At 34.4% G+C, this 19,564-nt stretch overlaps 1 protein-coding gene across 4 annotated transcripts in view; it reads right to left on the bottom strand.

The window, feature by feature from the left end:
- Nucleotides 1–19,564, bottom strand: part of TBC1D31 (TBC1 domain family member 31) — a 70,454-nt gene that overhangs the window by 8,880 nt on the left and 42,010 nt on the right. For 3 of the 4 annotated variants that reach the window (XM_031947155.1, XM_012541799.3, XM_012541801.3), the window contains 6 exons: nucleotides 18,654–18,886; nucleotides 17,682–17,834; nucleotides 16,464–16,599; nucleotides 14,352–14,444; nucleotides 8,814–8,954; nucleotides 2,743–2,937 (listed from right to left, as the gene is read on the bottom strand). In XM_031947155.1, the coding sequence (XP_031803015.1) occupies nucleotides 2,743–2,937; nucleotides 8,814–8,954; nucleotides 14,352–14,444; nucleotides 16,464–16,599; nucleotides 17,682–17,834; nucleotides 18,654–18,886 (951 nt within the window). Of the gene's footprint in view, nucleotides 1–2,742; nucleotides 2,938–4,521; nucleotides 4,667–8,813; nucleotides 8,955–14,351; nucleotides 14,445–16,463; nucleotides 16,600–17,681; nucleotides 17,835–18,653; nucleotides 18,887–19,564 lie in introns of those variants that run through there. The other variant, XM_012541802.3, reaches the window with a different exon arrangement.

Raw genomic sequence — 19,564 nt, 5'->3', positions numbered from 1 at the left:
AAAAGTGGAACTGTGATCTCCTCTGGTTTTTTGTTGTTAGTTTTTTGTTTGTTTGATAAAGAGAATGGTTTTAAGATAGGAAAAAGCAGAACAAAAATGGCTAATTAAGAGTTGATACAGAAGACAAATAAGTTAAAATATCACCTAGGTTCCCTGGATGAATCCAAGATGATGAACTGTATCCTCAAATACTTGAAGAATTGGCAGATAGAATTGCTGAGCCAACAATACCTGAAATACTATGACTAACAGTGAGGATACCCCAAGGCTCTGTCCTGGGCCCTCTCTTCATGCCATGCTCTTTTTTGATGACTTGACTGGCTCTCATGTTTCAAGGTCTGGCTCCTGAGCTCCAATCAAACACTTTTAATTACCCATTAGACATTGCACACTTGAAAGTTCTCTTGGAATCTCAAAACTCAATAAGCTCCAAACAGAACTCATTACACTTCCCCTAAAACCCACCCCCCTCTTCTAAATGTCTTTGCTTCAGTAGAGGGTACCTCCATTCTTATAGTTATTCAGGTTCATTCCTTGACTCCTAACTCCCCTTCCCCTCATATACCTAATCAATTGCCAAATTTTTTTGTTTTTTCCATGTCTCTCACATCTGTTCCCTTCTACCAAGTCACAGGAACCAGCCTAATTCAGGCCCTTTATAAGGCATATAAAAGATTATACAGCCTTATAAGATCAAAGAGTATTGCAAAAGCTTCTGAATTAGTTCCTCTACCTAAATCTTTACTTTTCTGTTTACCTCCCACAAAGCTACTAAAATTGGATCCTTAAAGCACAGGAATGACCAAGTCACCATCCATCCCCTTACCCCCAATTCTAGCTCCAATGGTTTCCTATTGCTTCTAAGATCAAATCAAAAACTCCTCTGGCTGACATTTAAAGTCCTTTTTGACTTGGTTCCAACCTGCCCTTCCAATCTTATTACATTTTACTCTTTTATACTTTTTAGACCAATCCAACAGTTATTCTTGCTCTTCCTCACAAACAAAATTAACAATCCTCCTTGCATTGGCTAGGAGCAGCAAGGTGGGACAGCGAGTGCAGTGCTGGGCCTCTAAATGGGAAGATTCATTTTTCTGACTTAAATCTGGCCTCAGGCACTGACTAGATATGTGATCCTGAGCAAGTCACCTACCCCTGTTTATCTCAATTTTTTCATCTGTAAAATGAGATAGAAGAAGAAATGGCAAACCACTCTAGTAGTTTTGTTGAGAAAACCCCAAATGGGATGGGGATCAGTTTGACATGACTGAAAAATGAGTAAGCAACAAAACTACAAAGGCTGTGCCTCTATCTTTTAGAATCCCTAGTTTTTCCTCTATGTTTGATTCAAGAGTCGCCCCTTACATAAAATACCAATTGCTTCTAGAAGCCTATAAAGAGCTAAAGCATTGCTTCTAAAGCAGCATATAAATGTGAATTATTATTATGAATCAGAGGCAAGAATAATTCTTTTAAAAACACCTAGACAAGTTGATCAAAGAAATTGGAATGAAAAGAACAAAAATATTACAGATTAAGAACTGGCAGGACTTAGCCACATTTTTCCCATGATCCCATCCCCCACAAGCTGCTAGGAGCTTCACTCCTTATATCTCTCCCAAACTAACTTGTATCTATTTCTTGTATATTAAAAACCACAGGACCACAGATTTTGAGCTGGAAAATACCATATTGGTCTAAGTGGCCGTATCTGGTCTAAGAACTTCATTTTACAAATTAAGACTCTTAGGCCTAGAGAGGCAAAGCGATCTGACCAGTGTCACATAGGTTTAAAGCCCGGACCTCAGATTCCAAACTCTAATACCAAGTTGCCCATGTTAATTTTCCCCAAAGGAGTGTAAACTGCTTATGAGAAAGAAGCATATCATTTCTGTCTTTATATCCTCAGTTCAGCTAGGTGGGAAATGAGGAGGTCTTTAACAAATGCTTATTGACTGCCTGGGTACATTAGTTTAGAAAACAGTTATAAGTTGTAAAGTATTGAGAAGAAGTCAGTCAGAATGGTGAAGAGCCTTTAGTCTATGTTATTTGAGGAATGGCTGAAGGAGCTGAGATAGGTTAGCTTGCAGAAAAGACCTGAGAGATAAGGAATAAACCTAATTCCACCTGGAACTGTGGGCTGAACAAGAGGCAATAGTTGGGAAGGAGGGGGGGGAGAGATAAGGTTCAGAAAAGCTGCAAAGTGGGAAGTCACTGTCAGGGAAGTTTCTTATTAATGAAAGCTTCTCTAAAAGTGTAATAGCTTACCACCAATGGCTGTGGTAGTCTTTAAGCAAAGACTTATATGACCACTTATTGAGTCACATTGAAGGAAACAATTGTTTGGGGAACAGACTGGACTACAGGGCCAATGGGGTGCCTTCCAATGATAAAACCCTGTGATTCTCCAACATTACTGCCATACACAGTATGGTCAGACAGTACTATAGATTTGGAGCTAGGAGAGCTCACAGACACTTAGCTCTACACCTCCTGATTAGACAGGGAGGCATTGCCAAGTGGGATGTGCACTTCTTTCCCAGGGTTCCAAGGTGCTTCTGCTCAATTTCATTCCCAGAATGACCCTTCATATGCCCACAAATCCACCAGGGAGCCTGTAGACACTAAAACTAAGGAGAAAAAAATTTACATAATAAAGAAATACCACCTAACTTTTAAGCACCATTTCAAAAATTAAATAATTTTAGGAAAATATGTAACAACAACAAATCAAGTCCTTACCTTTTTTATTTCCAACCCCTTCAGTGCACTTAATGTATCCAATTCTCTAGCTCTGTTGTTCCGAAGAAGTCTGGCCATCTCTTCATAATGTTCTTTGCGTTCTGCTTCATCAAATTTTCTTTTAAGTAAAACTTGGATTTGCCAGTCAGTATCAATGCATGCTTGTTCAGCATTTGCCAAAGTTTCTTCAACAAACTAAAAGTAGGAATTACAGAAACACAGTCAGTATTTTGAACTAAGCAGAAATCCCTAATATAAGAAGTGACAGTCAAGTTAAGCTTTTTCTAAAATATTTTATGAATAAATTATGATCAATATACAAGGAGAATTATGTGAGGTGCTTGATAGAATTTAAAGCATCATATTTTTTATGGTTTAATTACTTGTAATTAGTCACAAAGCTATTTCAGAAACATCCCAAAGTTGTCATCAATTTTGTAATTTTTCTCTTGCCATCCTGAACTGGAGTAGACCACCATTTGACCCACACTAACACTCACACGGGTACGTGTATGTGTAAGATCAACAAACTATGCATATTTCTATTTATCACTTCTTTCTCTGGAGAAGGATATTGTATTCCTTCATAGTTTTTTTTGGCAGTTGATCTGAGTACTTATAATATGCAGAATAACTCCGTTGTTCATTTATTTTTTGAACAATATTGCTGTTATGTATATTATCTTTGTTCTGCTCATTTCACTCATCATTATTTCATGTAAGCTTTTCCATGTTTTTATAAATTAACCTGCTCATTATTTTTTACAATTTTATTTCAAAAAATAGAAATACATTTACACACACAATTCAGAAAATATACACACAGTTATGTCAGAAAATCATACAAGAAAGATATAATATTTTTACTATGTTTGTATACAGTCATGTATACCTCAGAAGCATATCTATGAAAAATAAAAGTTAATCTACTTAAGACTTCTCCTATATATTCCAAAGGACATTGCCTGAAAACTAAAGTCCATGCGAACTATAAATATGCTACAGACTATCTAACCCAGAGCCATCTGGCTAAAAGATCTTATTTATTTAAAAAATTTCATTCCTAGATAGTCTCTAGTTAAAAATAAAATAAAAAAAAAGGTAAGCTTCCAAATCAAAAATGTTTTAAATTAAATGCATTTAAGCATAGCAAATGTTTTTGTTAATTAAAATACTATCAGAAAGATCTGATTGGCGTATTTATTAGTTTATGAAACAGCACAATCAGTCTTTCCAAAGCATATTTCTAAATTTGGTTCTGAATATGCCAACGCTAGCACAGAGGCATAAAAAATATAAAAGAAAACAAAGTTTGGTTTCCTTTATGCTTAGAAATGCATTATAGGCCCAAATATAGGCCCATATGGACTACACTATCAGGTACTAAGACAACTGGCAGATGTGACTTCTGAGCCACTGAGGGGGGATCCCTGAGAACCTGTAAAGAATGACAGAGGATTGAAGAAAAGCAAATAGTGTTCTGGTCTTCAAAAAAGGGAAGAGTATGGAATTGCCCACTATAGGCCAAAGTACTTGACTATAACATAGTCATTAAAGGGATGATTAATGGATAAGTAGAGAAGGAGTGCCCTGGCATCATTTAGCACAAGCCATGCCGGATAAACCCATTTTTTTTGTGAACAGGGTTACCCAAGTTTTAGAGAGATCAGAGGAATGCTAAAGATAGTTTTCCTAGATCTTAGCAAAGCATTTTATCATGGTTTTCTTATTATTCTTGTGAAGGAAAAAAAAAAGATTATGAGTCAGACAATAGTATACCTAGATAGGTTCTAAGGTGGCTGAGTAATTAACCCATAGAACAGTTATGAGCAGTTCCAGGTCTCCAGGAGTATCTTAGTACTTCTACTTGGTTTTCTGTTGTTAAACATATTTGTATTTCATTGAATAAAGGCACAGATCGGATCTGCAAGTAACACAAAACAAGATGAGTTTACTGATGACAATCCAGAATGTGGAGTCAAATAAGATAAAAATTTCACACGAATTCTTTTTATGGTGCCAAAAAAATGGAAATTGAGAAGATTTCATCAGTTGGGTAATGGCTGAATAAGTTGGAGTATAAGAATGTAAAGGAATACTACTGTGCTATAAGAAATAACAACCCTCCTGGTTGTTTCAGAAAATTTCAGAAAATTTTGGAAAAACTTTCATAAACTGAAGCAAAGTAAAATGCACATAACCAGGAGAGCATTGCACACAGTAAGAGTAATATTGTATGACAATCAACTGGGAATGACTTAGCTGTTCTTAGCAATACAAAGATCCAAAACAAAGGACTTAGGATAAAAAAATGTTATCCGTTTCCCAAGAAAGAGTATGGATAAATGTTGAAGTAAATTTTTTTACTTTATTACTTCTTTATTTTTGGTCTGTGTTTTCTTTTGCAATATGGTTATAGTAAACAAGGAAATGTTTTGCATTACTGTAAATATATAATCTATATTAATTTATTTGCTTTCTCAAGAAGGAATGGAGAGAATTTGGAACTCAAGATTTTTAAAAAGACTGCTAAAAATTTTTGTTTACATGTAACTGGGAAAAAATAAAATTTAAAAAACTGAAAAAAATTAACTAAGAATAATTCTACAGCTAGGGTTCTTGACTTATTTTTATGTCTATGACCCTTCAGCAGGCTCGTGAAGCTCATTGTCTCCTTATCCAAATCGTGTGCTTAAAGAAATACGATGAAATAGATAAAATTATTAAAAAAAAGCAAAACCCAAAAAACAAACAAAAAAACCCCCCAAAAAATAAACTCAAGTTCACACAGAGATTTTAGGTTAAAAAAAAAAACAAACAAAACCAAATCCATTGTAAAGTTTTATATTTGGGTTAAAAAAGACACAAGAACTTCACAAGTGTAAGGGGAGGAAGACATGATAAGTATGGACACGGTCTAATGGATGTTTTAGTTAATTATGAGTCAACAAGTCAAAAGTGTATGATATGGCAACTAATAGTAGCTAGAGTTTATAGAGAGCTTTAAGATTTTACAAAGCCATAACAAATATTGCTATCTCATTTGATCCTCACAACAACTCTGGGAGAGGTGCTATTTTTATCATTCTCATTTTGCAGTTGAGAAAACTGAAACAGAAATAGTTTATTTTACTGATGAGGAACTGAGGCAAACAGTTAAATTAAGTGACTTGGCTGGGGTCACACAGCTAGTAAGTACCAGAAGACAGATTTTAATTCAAATCTTTTGGACTCCAGGACCAGCACTTTATCCACTCTATCACTTGGTGCCTTGAAAGAAGTCAAGAAAGCAAACATGATCTTAAGGTAATTAAAAAAGATTCTGCTTCTAAGGAGGTGATGGTTAGGTTACATTCTTCCCTGCTGAGAACAACTGTTAGAAGAACAGTGTGTAATTTTTGAAACTACATTTTCGAAAAAACAAGGATAAACTAAAGTATCCAAAAAAGGGAGACGAGAATGGGGAAAAGCCTCAAATTCAAGTCATATGAAGATTAGTTGAGGGAAATGGGAATATTTATCCTGTAGAAGAGAATATTTGGAGGAGAGGCACATGACAGCTATCTTTAAGTATCCAAAAGATAAAGGTATTGGATTTGTTGTATTTGATTCCATAGAGCAAAAGAAGGGCAGTGGGGTGATTGCAAAGAGACAAATTTAGGGTTAACATAAAGGAAAATTCCTTTACAGCTAGAGCTAGCTAAAGTGGAAAGGGCTTACAGCTTCCACCAGAGGTATTGAATTCTATGTCAGTTGAGGTCTGTAAGCAAAGGCTACATGACCATTTCTGGGATGTCATAATAACAGGGTTCAAGGATGAGTTAATCAAAATGACCAACAAAGTTCCTTCTTATTCTGAAATTCTGTGATTGGAACTTCTCCCTCTTTTATCAATTTTAAAAGGATTCAAAGGATTCATCATCGGGCAGCCTCAGGAAGGTAAAGCAAAATATTCTGAAGCCTCAATCGCCATCAACTGCTCTGCTTGGTTTCTACTCCATTGTCATTATCTTGCCTCTACTACCTAGCTTTTGTGCTCTGTCTTTCCTCTATTAGGCTGTCTTTCTTCTGTTTTTTTCTTACTGTTATCCTCAATGCAGTGCTTGGCAAATAATGAGTGGTTAAAAAATGTTTACTATATTGTATCTTTAAAAAATGACAAATAATGGCCATTAGATTGGGAGGGAGCTCACAATGACTGCTGGTTACACAGGGATAAGGGCGCCAAAGGGTCAAGAAATACTGTGATGGAGAACTGCAACTTCTTCTCGAAGTGCTAGAACTGTATCTCCATGATGCCATCATCTTGGGCCTCAGCTTTTCCACTGCATGAATTACCCCTCACTCTACTTTTCACCTCTTACCTTGGGCACGGTCATCACATCAACACAACTACTGCTGCTGGAAAAGGCACATCAACTAATGCCGAATGTTGGAGGGGATGTGGGAAAACAGGGACACTAATACTTGTTGGTGGAATTGTGAATACACCTAACCATTCTGGAGAGCAATTTGGAATGATGCCCAAAAAGTTATCAAACTGTGCATACCCTTTGGTCCAGCAGTGTTTCTACTGGACTTATATCTCAAAGAGATCTTAAAGAAGGGAAAAGGACCTGTATGTGCAAGAATATTTGTGGCAGGTCTCTCTATAGTATCCAGAAACTGGAAACTGCATGGATGCCCATCAATTGGAGAATGGCTGAATAAATTGTGGTACATGAATATTATGGAATATTATTGTTCGGTAAGAAATGATCAGCAGGATGATTTTAGAAAGGCCTGGAGAGACTTACATAAACTGATGCTGAGTGGAATGAGCAGGACCAGGAGATCATTATATACTTCAACAGCAATACTATATGATGACCAGTTCTGATGGACGTGGCCATCTCCAGCAATGAGATGAACCAAATCAGTTCCAATAGAGCAGTAATGAGTTGAACCCGCTATACCCAGCGAAGAACTCTGGGAGATGCCTATGAACCACTACATAGAATTCCCAATCCCTATATTTTTGCCTATCTGCATTTTTGATTTCCTTCACAGGCTAATAGTACACTATTTCAAAGTCCGATTCTTCTTGTACAGCAAAATAACTGTTAGGACATGTATGCTTATATTGTATTTAATTTATACTTTAACATAATTAACATGTATTGGTCAACCTGCCATCTGGGGGAGGGGATGAGGGGAAGGAGGGGAAAAACTGGAACAAAAGGTTTGGCAATTGTCAATGCGGTAAAATTACCCATGCATATAACTTGTAAATAAAAAGCTACAATAAAAAAAAAAATTAAATTGAAAAATTAAAAAAAAAAAAAAAAAGAAAAGGCACATCAACTATTATAGACCAACTTATCATTCCTATGATTGATCTGATGAAAACTCCCTTCATTGGCCACCAAGACTGGCTTACTTGTGTTGCTATATCTGGTGCTTACTTGAATTCTTGGCACATCACTGATGCTGTTGAGTCATTTCAATCATGTCTGATTCTCTGTTACTCCATTTGGGGTTTTCTTGGCAGAGATACTGCCATGGTTTGCCACTTCCTTCAGTGACTCATTTTACAGATGAGAAAACTGAGACAGAGTGGGTAAAATGACTTGCCCAAGGTCACACGGCTAGTTCGTATTTGAGGTTGAATTTGAACTCGGCTCTTCCTTCCTGATAATTTATCCACTGTACCACCCAGCTGCCCCTAGTAAGCATTTAACAATTATTTAGCCATTCATTCAATTCTAAAATTCTGGGGAAAATGAAAATAGTTACAAGTAATCTTGCTGTTCTACACTCAAGACACTCCATTTGTCCTCTCTGCCTTTGTAAAGGCTGTCCGTCCCCCCAGCCCTTTCTCCTCACCTCCATCCCCTGTTCCTTTGAAAGCCTTGGTTAGATATCCCCCTTCAGCATGAGTCCTTTCTCACTGCCTGCCCTGACCAATCACTTCTGTTTCTTTGTATGACCACACCCAGCTTGGTGCCCAGCATAGAACTATTGTGCAGTAAATTCTTTATAACTTAAAGGATGCACAGAACAGATGTGGCAATATTATTGTCCATTCTTACCTTGTATGTTTTCAGGCTGTGACACTCATCCCGTTCAACGGCTTTATGAAATCTGCGTTCTTCCAGGTCAACCTTTCTTCTGTAGTTATTGAGACCTTTTTTCATTTCTTGTGAAGCAATTTTCTCATTTTTAGCAAGTTGCTGCAAATGATTTGAACAAACAATCTTTTAAAATATATTTGGTAATAAACTCATATACATGACTTTTGCTGTACTGGTATGACTTCAACATAAAAAATGTGACCCAAGGTATCAACACTTATCCTTCAGTGGATCTGTGGGGCTGAGTGATGTGGCTAGTTTTTCCTACCTGGGATTTGTATTTCATCCTTGATTTCTTACCCTATGTGGTTCTTGCTCAAGATATCCTCTAACAAAGTTCTACCCAATGTGATACAAACCTTCTGTCTAGGTCTTTTTCCATTGCTAAGCCTATCTTTTGTCCTGGAAATAGCTACATGACTGGTCCATCTCCTTATCTAATCATATACTTATTGCTGACACGTTGTCAATGGAGAAAAACTCAAATGGAACTGGATCCTTGCAGGCCTCATATTGATTTAGAAAAACTCAAACTAATTATAATCAATGTTATATTTTATTTTTAAAATTTTTGTTAAATATTTCCCAATTGCATTTTAATCTGTTCAAGTAGCCTTCTGCATTGGGAGTTCTGCTATTTCTTGAGAGTAGATCATTGCTAGAAAAATGCTTCTATGTACCTTTCCACTGCCCTTTAGGTCACCCACAAGTTCAATTACTTTGGAGTCTGTGGTATTCCAAGCTTGACAACCACATTGCATTACAGAAAGAATGGGTTAAGATGATGAATTTTTCATCCCAGGGAGTAGTACTTAGATTAGAGGCTGGAATATGGCAGTCAATCTGTTGATAAGCATTTATTAAATGCTTCTTATGTTCCAGGCACTCAACAATGCTTATTGATTGATCAGGACTGTTGAAAAGCACTGTACAATTCCCCAAATGCAATGCAGCATCTGCAATTCCTTACTCCTATTCAATCACAAGCTCAATTTACTGTCCATCAGCAGTCTCTGTTCAAGATAAATTTAAGGTCGTATTGCATAATACCTCACACATAGTGTACCTAATAAATGCTTGTTTACTATTAATTCAATGGAAAGGTCATGCAATTGTAATATCAAAGTCATTTCATTCATAGGAATGAAATTTTATTCACTTAAGTTTTTTTCCCCCTTAAAATAATTGTTGGCCCAACCTCTTGAATATTCATGATCCCACTGAGAAAGCATCATTCTAAGATGATGCAGTGAGCACAATGTTATCCATAAAAATAATAACCTGGAGAATCACATCCTAGATAGGAAATACTTCCTGTCCTCTATTTGGACCACACATAGGACAACATTCCTGAAAGTAATAAATATCTTTAGTGAGCACATACCTCCATCTTGTGCCTCATTTGAAGTTAATGATTAGAAAGCCACTAAGCAGTTCTTTCTGTGATTCATTCACCAGGTAATACTGTGTGAACTTAATATATGCACAAGAAGTTCCTTGTTAGAAAAAAATTGCTTTCTAAGTAAAATGCAGCTTTGCAATAAACAACATAGTAAAACTCCAAGGACATCCTATTTTTTACCTTTCAGTCAACTGTCTCCCCAAAAATGTGGTTTATGGCAGAAATGATGTGGAAAAGTCTGCTTTTCTCTCCAGGCTGCACTACTGACTCACCTCCACAGGATTTTGTTTACCATACCACTATGGAAGCTCAGTTGGCCACTGGACTACTTCTCACATTGTTAAGTATCCTCTGCCTTCTGATTCCTTCCATTACGGCTACTTTAAGGAAGTATCCCCAGAGCAAATATGTTTTAATTTCTCACCAGGCCACACTGTTGACTTTCTTCCTGAACTACTTCTACAACATCACCATATCAAGTACATTTACCCCTCTTCGGCTTCCTTTTGTGTGTTATTTTCCCTCTTTAGAATATAAGCTCCCTGAGGGAAGGAGGTGATCTTTCTTTCTGGGTGTATTTGTATTTTCAGCACTTAGCATAGTGCTTTGTATACAGTATATATCTAATGAAGGCTTATAAACTGCCTGTCCCCTTCTCTCTTGCCTCTCTTCAGTATACCTTCAAATACAAATGAGTGATTCTCAAAGGTTTTATAAAAATAAAAACACAGGCACCTCAGTGAGTAGTGGGATATTTTCAGCTACATTTTTTTAGTTTCTTCCCCTCACTGAGCTATTTTAGAAAATTATTCTTCAATTCTTTCAAGACCATATTTTCTTGAAAAAAATTAAAGCCATTTATAGTCATATGAAAAAAATGCTCTAAATCACTACTGATTAAAGAAATGCAAATTAAGACAACTCATGAGGTACTACAATACAATTTTCAGATTGCTAAGGTGACAGGAAAAGATAATGATAAATGTTGAAGGGAATTTGGGAAAACTGGGACATTAATCTATTTTTGGTGGAATTGTGAACTGATACAACCATTCTGGAGAGCAATCTGAAACTGTGCCCAAAGGGCTATCAAACTGTGTATATCCTTTCATCCAACAGTGCCACTACTAGATCTGCATCCCAAAGAGATCTTAAAAGGAAAGAAAGGGACCCATATGCGCAAAAATGTTTGTGGCAGCCCTTTTTGTAGTGGCAAGAAAATGGAAACTGAGTGAATGCCCATCAGTTGGAGAATGGCTAAATAAGTATATGAATGGATAGAATATTATTGTTCTATAAGAAATGATCATCAGGATGATTTTAGAGTCCTGAAGAGACTTGCATGAACTAATGCTAAGTGAAATGAGTAGAACCAGATCACTGAACATGGCAACAACAAGATGATGTGATGATCAGCTGTGATAGACATGGCTCTTTTCAGGCCTATTCCAATAGACTTGTGATGGAGAGAGCCATCTGCATTCAGAAAGAGGACTATAGGGACTGAATGTGGATCATAGTATTTCACTTTTTTTGTTGTTGTCTGTATTTTTTTTTTCTTTTTGATCTGATTTTTCTTGTGCAAACGATAAATGCAGAAATATGTATGGAAGAATTGTACATGTTTAACATATATTGGCTTACTTGCTAACTGGGGGAAGAGACTAGAGGGAAGGGAAGAGAAAATTTGGAACGCAAGGGTGAATGCTGAAAGCTATCTTTGCATATATTTTGAAAATAAAAAGCTATTAAAAAAAAACAACAACAACATCATATTGTTTCCAGGACAATTTTCTCCAAGAGTACTTAGTCTAGTTTAGCCTCTTTTCCAGACTTCAGCACATCAGAGATAGACCCAGTGGTCCAAATGTCATAAATAAAATAGATTTGTTGTAGAAATGTTACCATATTCTTTTCATTTTCTCTATTTGTTGTCTTGCTGCCAGTTTTATCTTGGGAGGCTCTTGGGATGATGTGGCTCAGTTCAATCCAACAAGCATTAATAAAGACTCACTATAATAATACAGGGTACTGCACTAGACATCTGGTCTCATACCAAGTTTCTGTTTATAATCTTCTTTCCATCTTCCTTCATCAAGCTTTATGGATGCAAAGGCAAACAAATTAGGATTGCCATATCTCTAACTGGTAAGGAAAACAAGTATATGGTGGCTCTGATAGTTTATAGACTCCTTTTGCCTCAAGTGTCACAATTGTTTCATGTTGGTTAAACTTTTGCAACAAACAGTAACAATTAAGACCTTTGTCTTGTTTTCATTTCCCATTTTCTCAGCATCTATGACTAACTGAACAAAGTGAAAACTGAAACTGTTGCAATTGAACAAAGGGTCATCTTCTTATCTTACTTTCCTGTATCCTTATTTTGACTTTGGCTCTATATAGTTATAGTTAGACTACATAGACAGTAAATGATGCATTGTGATGTTATTTGGTGTTTGCCATGTCCAGTACTTTCTTACTCTCTTCAAAAAAAAGTTTTCGGGATATGCAGAGTGAAACTTCTGAAAAATCAACTTGGATGAAGCCTTTGACATCTTTTATTTCTTATATTATCTGAGTAATATCTTGAACATTTCACCATGCACCCCTCTATACAATTTCATATTACAGTCACTGAGTAACAATGTCCATATGAAATTGGTTTGAAGGATCTCTTCAAATATTTTGCAAAATTTCTTGACCCCTTTATTCTCTATAGCAAGATTGGTATATTAAACTGAAGCTAAACAGAAGGCTTTTTACTTATACTATAAGAAGAAAAGACTAAATTTCTCATGAAATGATGGCCCAACAATAACTCTACCAATTTTTTTGTCTTTCCAAGGAAAGCATCCTTGTTTAGTTGAAATTTTCTTTGGTCTTCTAAGTGCATCTTAAAAATAAAATAATTATAATTAAATTCTTCTAACAATTATGCCAATTTATTGATCACAGGACAAAGCTCTTATATAGTTGGAAAAGAACAGTTAAGAACATCTAAGTTCTTCCACCCCTTTATTCCCTTTTCCACCACTTTGCTGCCAATCATACATAACTAAAAGCCAGTTTTTATTTTTCTTTATTTTCTGGGTATTTATGAGCAAAAAATTCATTACCTTATTGTCAATTTACTGATAAGATTTTGTACTTGGTTGAATTGGTCCTCAGACAGAAGAAAAACTTAATTCTATAAGAAATGTACTTTTTAAAATAAAATCTTTTTTCAAAGGGAAAAATTCAGGTTAAAATTTATATCTATGAAGAAAAGAATAAAATAGAATTTATAAAAAGCATGCTAACTCATGTCATAGAGAAGACAGAGATGTGAATAATGTACTTTTTTTTGCTTGATTATGCTTATTTTAAATGTTACATAGATATCCCTTATACCTTGGGGAATGGCAAGGGTAACAAATGTTGATGATGATGTCAAAAACAAAAAAAAATAAAAATAAAAAGGGGTGACAAGCATCTTTACAAATGGACAGAAGAGAACAAAAGGGAGTTCAGAAGAGAACAAGTTAGTACAGCTTTGAAAGTAATGTGTTAAATTTGTAATGTGCTTTAAAAAAGAATAAAGCAACTGTGATAGAAATTCAGGGTTTGATGTATAATCCTTTTCTTGAATTCTATATTGTATATAGAAATGTTTCCTTTTTCTAGTATTATTAAAATCTTGAAAAAATTTTCTTAAAAAATGAAAATACAAAAACAAAAAGCAAAACAACAGTATTTAATTACCCTCATCTTTCCTTCACTAATCTGAAGTAGAAAAGTTTTATGTAATAATGATTAATAGACTAGGTTGTCAACTTCATTTGCATGAAATTCTTATGTTAAATTCCTAAAAAATGAAGTTTCAGGAATACTACTATTAATTTTTTTATAACATACTTAAAAAAGTAAACTTCAGCCTTACTTCTATCACCCTTGAATTTCAAAATTTCAGCAGCCACATACCCACCACTGAGCACCAATACAAATCAAAAATCTAACTCTGATCAGTATGGATAAACCAATAGTGAACTGCTCTAGACTAATATAAGATTTCTCAAAACCAGACTTTGCTCATAGTTGCAAAAATTAATTTATACCTGTTCCAAGAATCTTCTTTGAGTTTCAATTTCTAACTTTTGTAATCCTACTTCTTTGGCTGTAGTTGCAACTTCTTCACCTCTCAAAGATACCTACAGAAGAACAATGCAGTGTTACATAACAAATTTGCAAAACACTTTCATCTCTGGGCTAAATATTCTTAAATTGACAAACACACTGTGAAAGTGGATACAATGATAGTAAATAGGTGCCTGAATGAGATACTAAAAAAAATACTGCTCCCTGATTTCAATGTAAATAATCTTTCATTTACAGTTGTCTCTTAAATTAAGAGAAAACACTATTACCATATGTTCATTTCTGAAACTCATAAGAACAGATGGTAATTCTTAGCATTTTTGTACTCTAGTTATAAACTGGGGCAAGTGGAAAAATCTAAAATCTCAGCTGCTATAACCTAAGTGGATAATCTTACTGATTAAATGAAGTATTTAATGGTCTTGTCTATGGAAATTTAAAAAATCAATACATTCTAATGTATGGCAGCATTAAATTCCAAATTTCTTACTAGTCATTATATGCTTGTTAAATTCCAAGTTTGAATTCTTGTACCCAATTGTGATCATTTCACTATTTTTATAATATGTCTATCAAATTAACCTAAAGGTCTCAGCATTGCTCATGTTACTTACACATGTCACTTGTCTCTTGTACAGAATGTTTCAGAATTCTGAGTATAGTTTTAGGCTTCAATAATTTCAGAAGTACAAGTGTCACAAACTTACCAATAACATTTGCAAATTTGATTATTTAGTTTTTGTTGTTATGCGTTGTGTGTATGGCAGTTTCTAGATGACACTTTCTGAGACTGATGGGTCAGAAGAGAAGGTCTCTTGCTTGGCCAAGTTAGAGGTTTTAAAAGTCAAAGGATATTTTATTTGATCCTATGTACCCATAGAATTCACAAAAACAGGTGAAAACAAAGTCAAACTTGTTCTTTAAAAGAAAGATCAATTTGACAGATGAATGAGAATATATTGGAGAAATGAAGACCAACCAGGTGTAACCAATCATTTGTCCAGGTATAAAGTGATGAGGGCCTGCACTAGAGTGGTAGCAATATTGTAGGAGAAAAAGAGGGATTTACAGATAATATAAATGTGAAACTGACAAGACCTGGCAACAGATTGGATGGAAGGGTTTAGGAGTGAGACTGAGGACCTGAGGAGGATATCTAGGTTGTGAGCTAGAATAACTGGAAGGATGGTGGAATCCAATAGTAATAGGGAAGTTAGGAAGAAGAGAGGCTTTAGAGAGGGAAATAATATGTTCATTTGAACATGTTGAGTTTAAATAAGACATTTTATAAGTTTTACACATTATTTTAGAAGTTTGAGACATCTTCAGATGTCCATGGGAGATGGGTGGTCAAGAAAGGCCAGGTGAATTACCTCACATATTAGATTCCTGAAATTAAATCAAAAATCAAGTCCCTATAATTGTTTCCCCTATCAGCACAATGAAGAGGAAAGTCATGCCATTCCATGCAGTTATTTTGGAAGTGCTTTATATCCTCAGTATTCCCTAAAAATCCTAATGGCTTGGTCTTAGGGACACAATGTAAGACACAACTTTTCTTTATGGCTTATTCAGGACAACATAATGTTTTCTTGTTAGAGGACTATGTGGAAATGTATTAATTTGTATATATAAGATTTTTCCCAAATAGAAAATGGGAATATTTTTTAGAAATGAAAAGAAATACACCAAATTCTAGCAATAATTAATCCATGGGCGGGAAAAAATCAAGACCTAAATTCTCAGTCTTCAGTTTATTAATACTAGAGAGAAGATACACAATATTGCACACTTCAAAGAAATGGGAAATAAGATTAACTTATTAATAATTAATCTAATCATTTTACTGTTTATATTAAGGTAAATGATATTTGAGTATAAGGAAAATATTCAAAGAAGATAAAAGGACACAGAAAATAAGAGTTATTCTCTCACTAATAAGTTATCTTACTAGAAAAGTATATTTTTCAAATTTGAAAAAAATTAGTCTTGTTCCAACTTTTTTGAATGTATCAGTAATATGATCCACATAATAATTTCTCAGGAAAAATACTTAAATAAGAATAACAAACCTTTCTTTCAATTTCATCATCTAGTCTTCTCAGTTCCATTTCACGTTGGTCCAGCTGATTCTGCAGAAAACGCTTTCTTGAAGCATTAAGGAGCTGTATTTCTTTTAATTTCAGATCTCTTTTCACTGCAACTAGTCTTTAAACCCAAAATGCAACAAGAACAAATAAAACCTTTCCCGATATAATTCTAAATCAAAAAATATTAAATTTTGCAACAACAGCTGGCCTTCACCTATTCTCATCTATTTTCTGTTTAAATGGGTTCCATTGTTCCACAGCTGTGTTTACAACAGGGAAATGAAAGCTTCACAATGACAAAACAACCCTGAATTCACTATGACTAGAAAAATTGCCTATGCACCATTGCCCATCTTTTTCATACTCAAAAGTTCCTCTGTTAAGTCTGTTACCCTAATTGTTTTAAACAAATGAAAACCCATTTCTAACTTTTGTTCAAAAGAAGAATGTGACATTTTGTGCCAGGCTAGCTTCAGCAGCATTGGGTTGTTTTTAGTATTTATTAAAAGGAAGCCAATGGCTTGAAGGTTTTTTTTTTTTTAAATTCATATTGCAAATAAACTTCTTAAGTCACTACTACAGAATACGAATCAAAGCATACTTCACAAGTCCAATTAACCCACTCTCAACAATTTTAATTAACAGATATTTTGAATTACAAATTTGTGAGTACAAAGAGGCAGTTTACTAGAAGAAGGACTTTTTCAAAAGACAAGTTCTGAATAGTATAATGGAAGGGATTACATAGTCAGGAAAAAATTTTTAAGACACATATGTGCTATTATAAAGCAAAACCAACAAGATGGTGTTACACAGAATTTGAATGAAATAAACCAGCAAAAGCTGGTTTATATAGAATTCTATTAACCAGAACTTTTGTGATTTGTCAATAAAGCCACAGATGTTCATGATGATAGATAGCTCTGTGGCCATATAAAAAACTGCAGTGCTTTTCAAATAATCAAAGAAAAATTAATTTATATTCAGAGTAGCTCTAGTATAAAGTGGATTTTATTACATCCTACTTATCTGACACTTCATCAAACTCTATATGGTATAACTGTATAAGGAAATTAAATGCTTAACCAGAATGCTCTTAAGCTAAATGATACTGAATTTCTAAAATTTAAGAGTAAAAAAAGTAAAAGATAATGAAATTGACCTCATATAGACAAGAAGACACAATTTCCTCTTATGTACCTATCTCTTTGTTCTACGAGCTTCTTCTCCTCTTCCAGAAGAATATCCCTCCTCTTGTCCTCAGCCTCACGCAACAACTTCTGTTTTTGGTACCAAACTTGGTCTTCATCTTTCTGTCGCATTATTTCAGCTTCCACTTCATGTACTGCCTGCCTGAGTTAAAACATTTCCAGGTATTGTTATGAAAAATGAAATCAAAAGATCAATACCAATAAAAAAGGTCTTTTGCTTTTTAAAGTTTTTTAAATGAATGTAAAAATTTACTAATCTATCAAGACAGGCCTGATTTGGATGGACACTAGGATTGTGTATCGAACAAAATAAAAATTTTACATCCTGCCATTTAGGGGAGGGGGTGGGGGGGGGTAAGAGGTGAAAAATTGGAACAAGAGGTTTGGCAATTGTTAATGCTGTAAAGTTACCCATGTATATATATCCTGTAAATTAAAGGCTATTAAAAAATAAATAAATAAAAAAAAAAAATAAAAATTTTAAATGCTTCAGAAAATGCTTTCTCTAAGCATTAAGAAGTAGTACATTTCAGATCTTTTTTCATTATAAGTAGTCTTTAAATCTAAAGTGAAACAAGAAACAAATATATTTACTATATATACTAAAATACACACACACACACACACACACACACAAAAAAAAAATACCTTTAGTGATATAGCTGTAAACTGAAAAAAAATTAAGATTTGCAACAGCAGAATGGCTTTTACCAGCATTCTGATGAATGGCTAAAAAAATGGTTAAAAAGGGTTTTAAAAAACCCACTTTCTAAATGTGTTCTTATGCATAACCCTTGTTTACATTCATAAGATATTCAGTTTACACGTGACAAATAACCATGATTTTTCACTTCAGAACAAATGAGATAACATATAATAAACTTTGTGAACTTTAAAAGGATAATAATAATATTTCCATTATTGTTATTATTACTGTTGTTATTATTATTCCGTGATTTACCTCTCCTTTAAGTATTCCAGTTCATCATTCCTTATCCTTTCTAGTTCTTGAGTTTGATAGTCCACGATGAATTTGGGATACTTATTAAAGACTGGGTATTGGCTTTTTGTCAGAGGTATAAAGTCATCAAGCATGGTCTCTGGATGAATATCAGCTGGGGTACAAAGCATGAGGCGATAGGCTTCTTGAATTACAACACTTATATCCATGTTATTACGATGGTGGAAAAAATACTGTAAGAAAAAAATTTCTTTTAAAAATAAGGTTTTTCTTTTTTGTGAATGCAGTTATAGAGTACTATTGCTTAAAAAAAAAAAAATCAAACAAGTTTATTTTCAACAGGAAATTTTTCCAGGAAACATAATACTTTTCTTAAAACATACATGAGTCCTGGGGCAGTTAGATGGTGCAGTGTATAGAAAACTGGTCCTGGAATTAGGAGAACTTGAATTCAAATTTGAGCTCAGACACTTAACCCCAATTGCCTCGACAAAAAACAAACACCCATAAACAAAAATATATATATACATGTGTTTGTGTGTATATATAGGTAAATATCTATATCTATACACACACAAAGCAATGATCACCCACAATTCTACATGACTGAAGAAGCAGCACATTCTCCACTTTTTGACAAAGAGGCAATAAATCCAGAGTATTGAATGAGACAGACTTTTTTTGGAAGTGACCAACATGGAAATCTGTTTTACTTGATTATGAGTATTTGTTACAAATGTTCTTTTTTTTCCCCCAGGTGGGTGTTGGAGAGAGGTAAGGAGATAGAACAAGAAAATAAATGCTTGTTATGTGATTAAAAAAAAAATTAAAGTGTTTGTAACCCAATTCAGCATAATAGTCATTATATAATGCCTTAAAACTTTAAGATATATTAGAGAAACAGCCTCAAG

The sequence above is a fragment of the Sarcophilus harrisii genome, chromosome 1, assembly GCF_902635505.1.
Source record: "Sarcophilus harrisii chromosome 1, mSarHar1.11, whole genome shotgun sequence".
NCBI classification, from domain to species: domain Eukaryota; kingdom Metazoa; phylum Chordata; class Mammalia; order Dasyuromorphia; family Dasyuridae; genus Sarcophilus; species Sarcophilus harrisii.
This window is presented reverse-complemented; position numbering and strand designations above follow the sequence as displayed.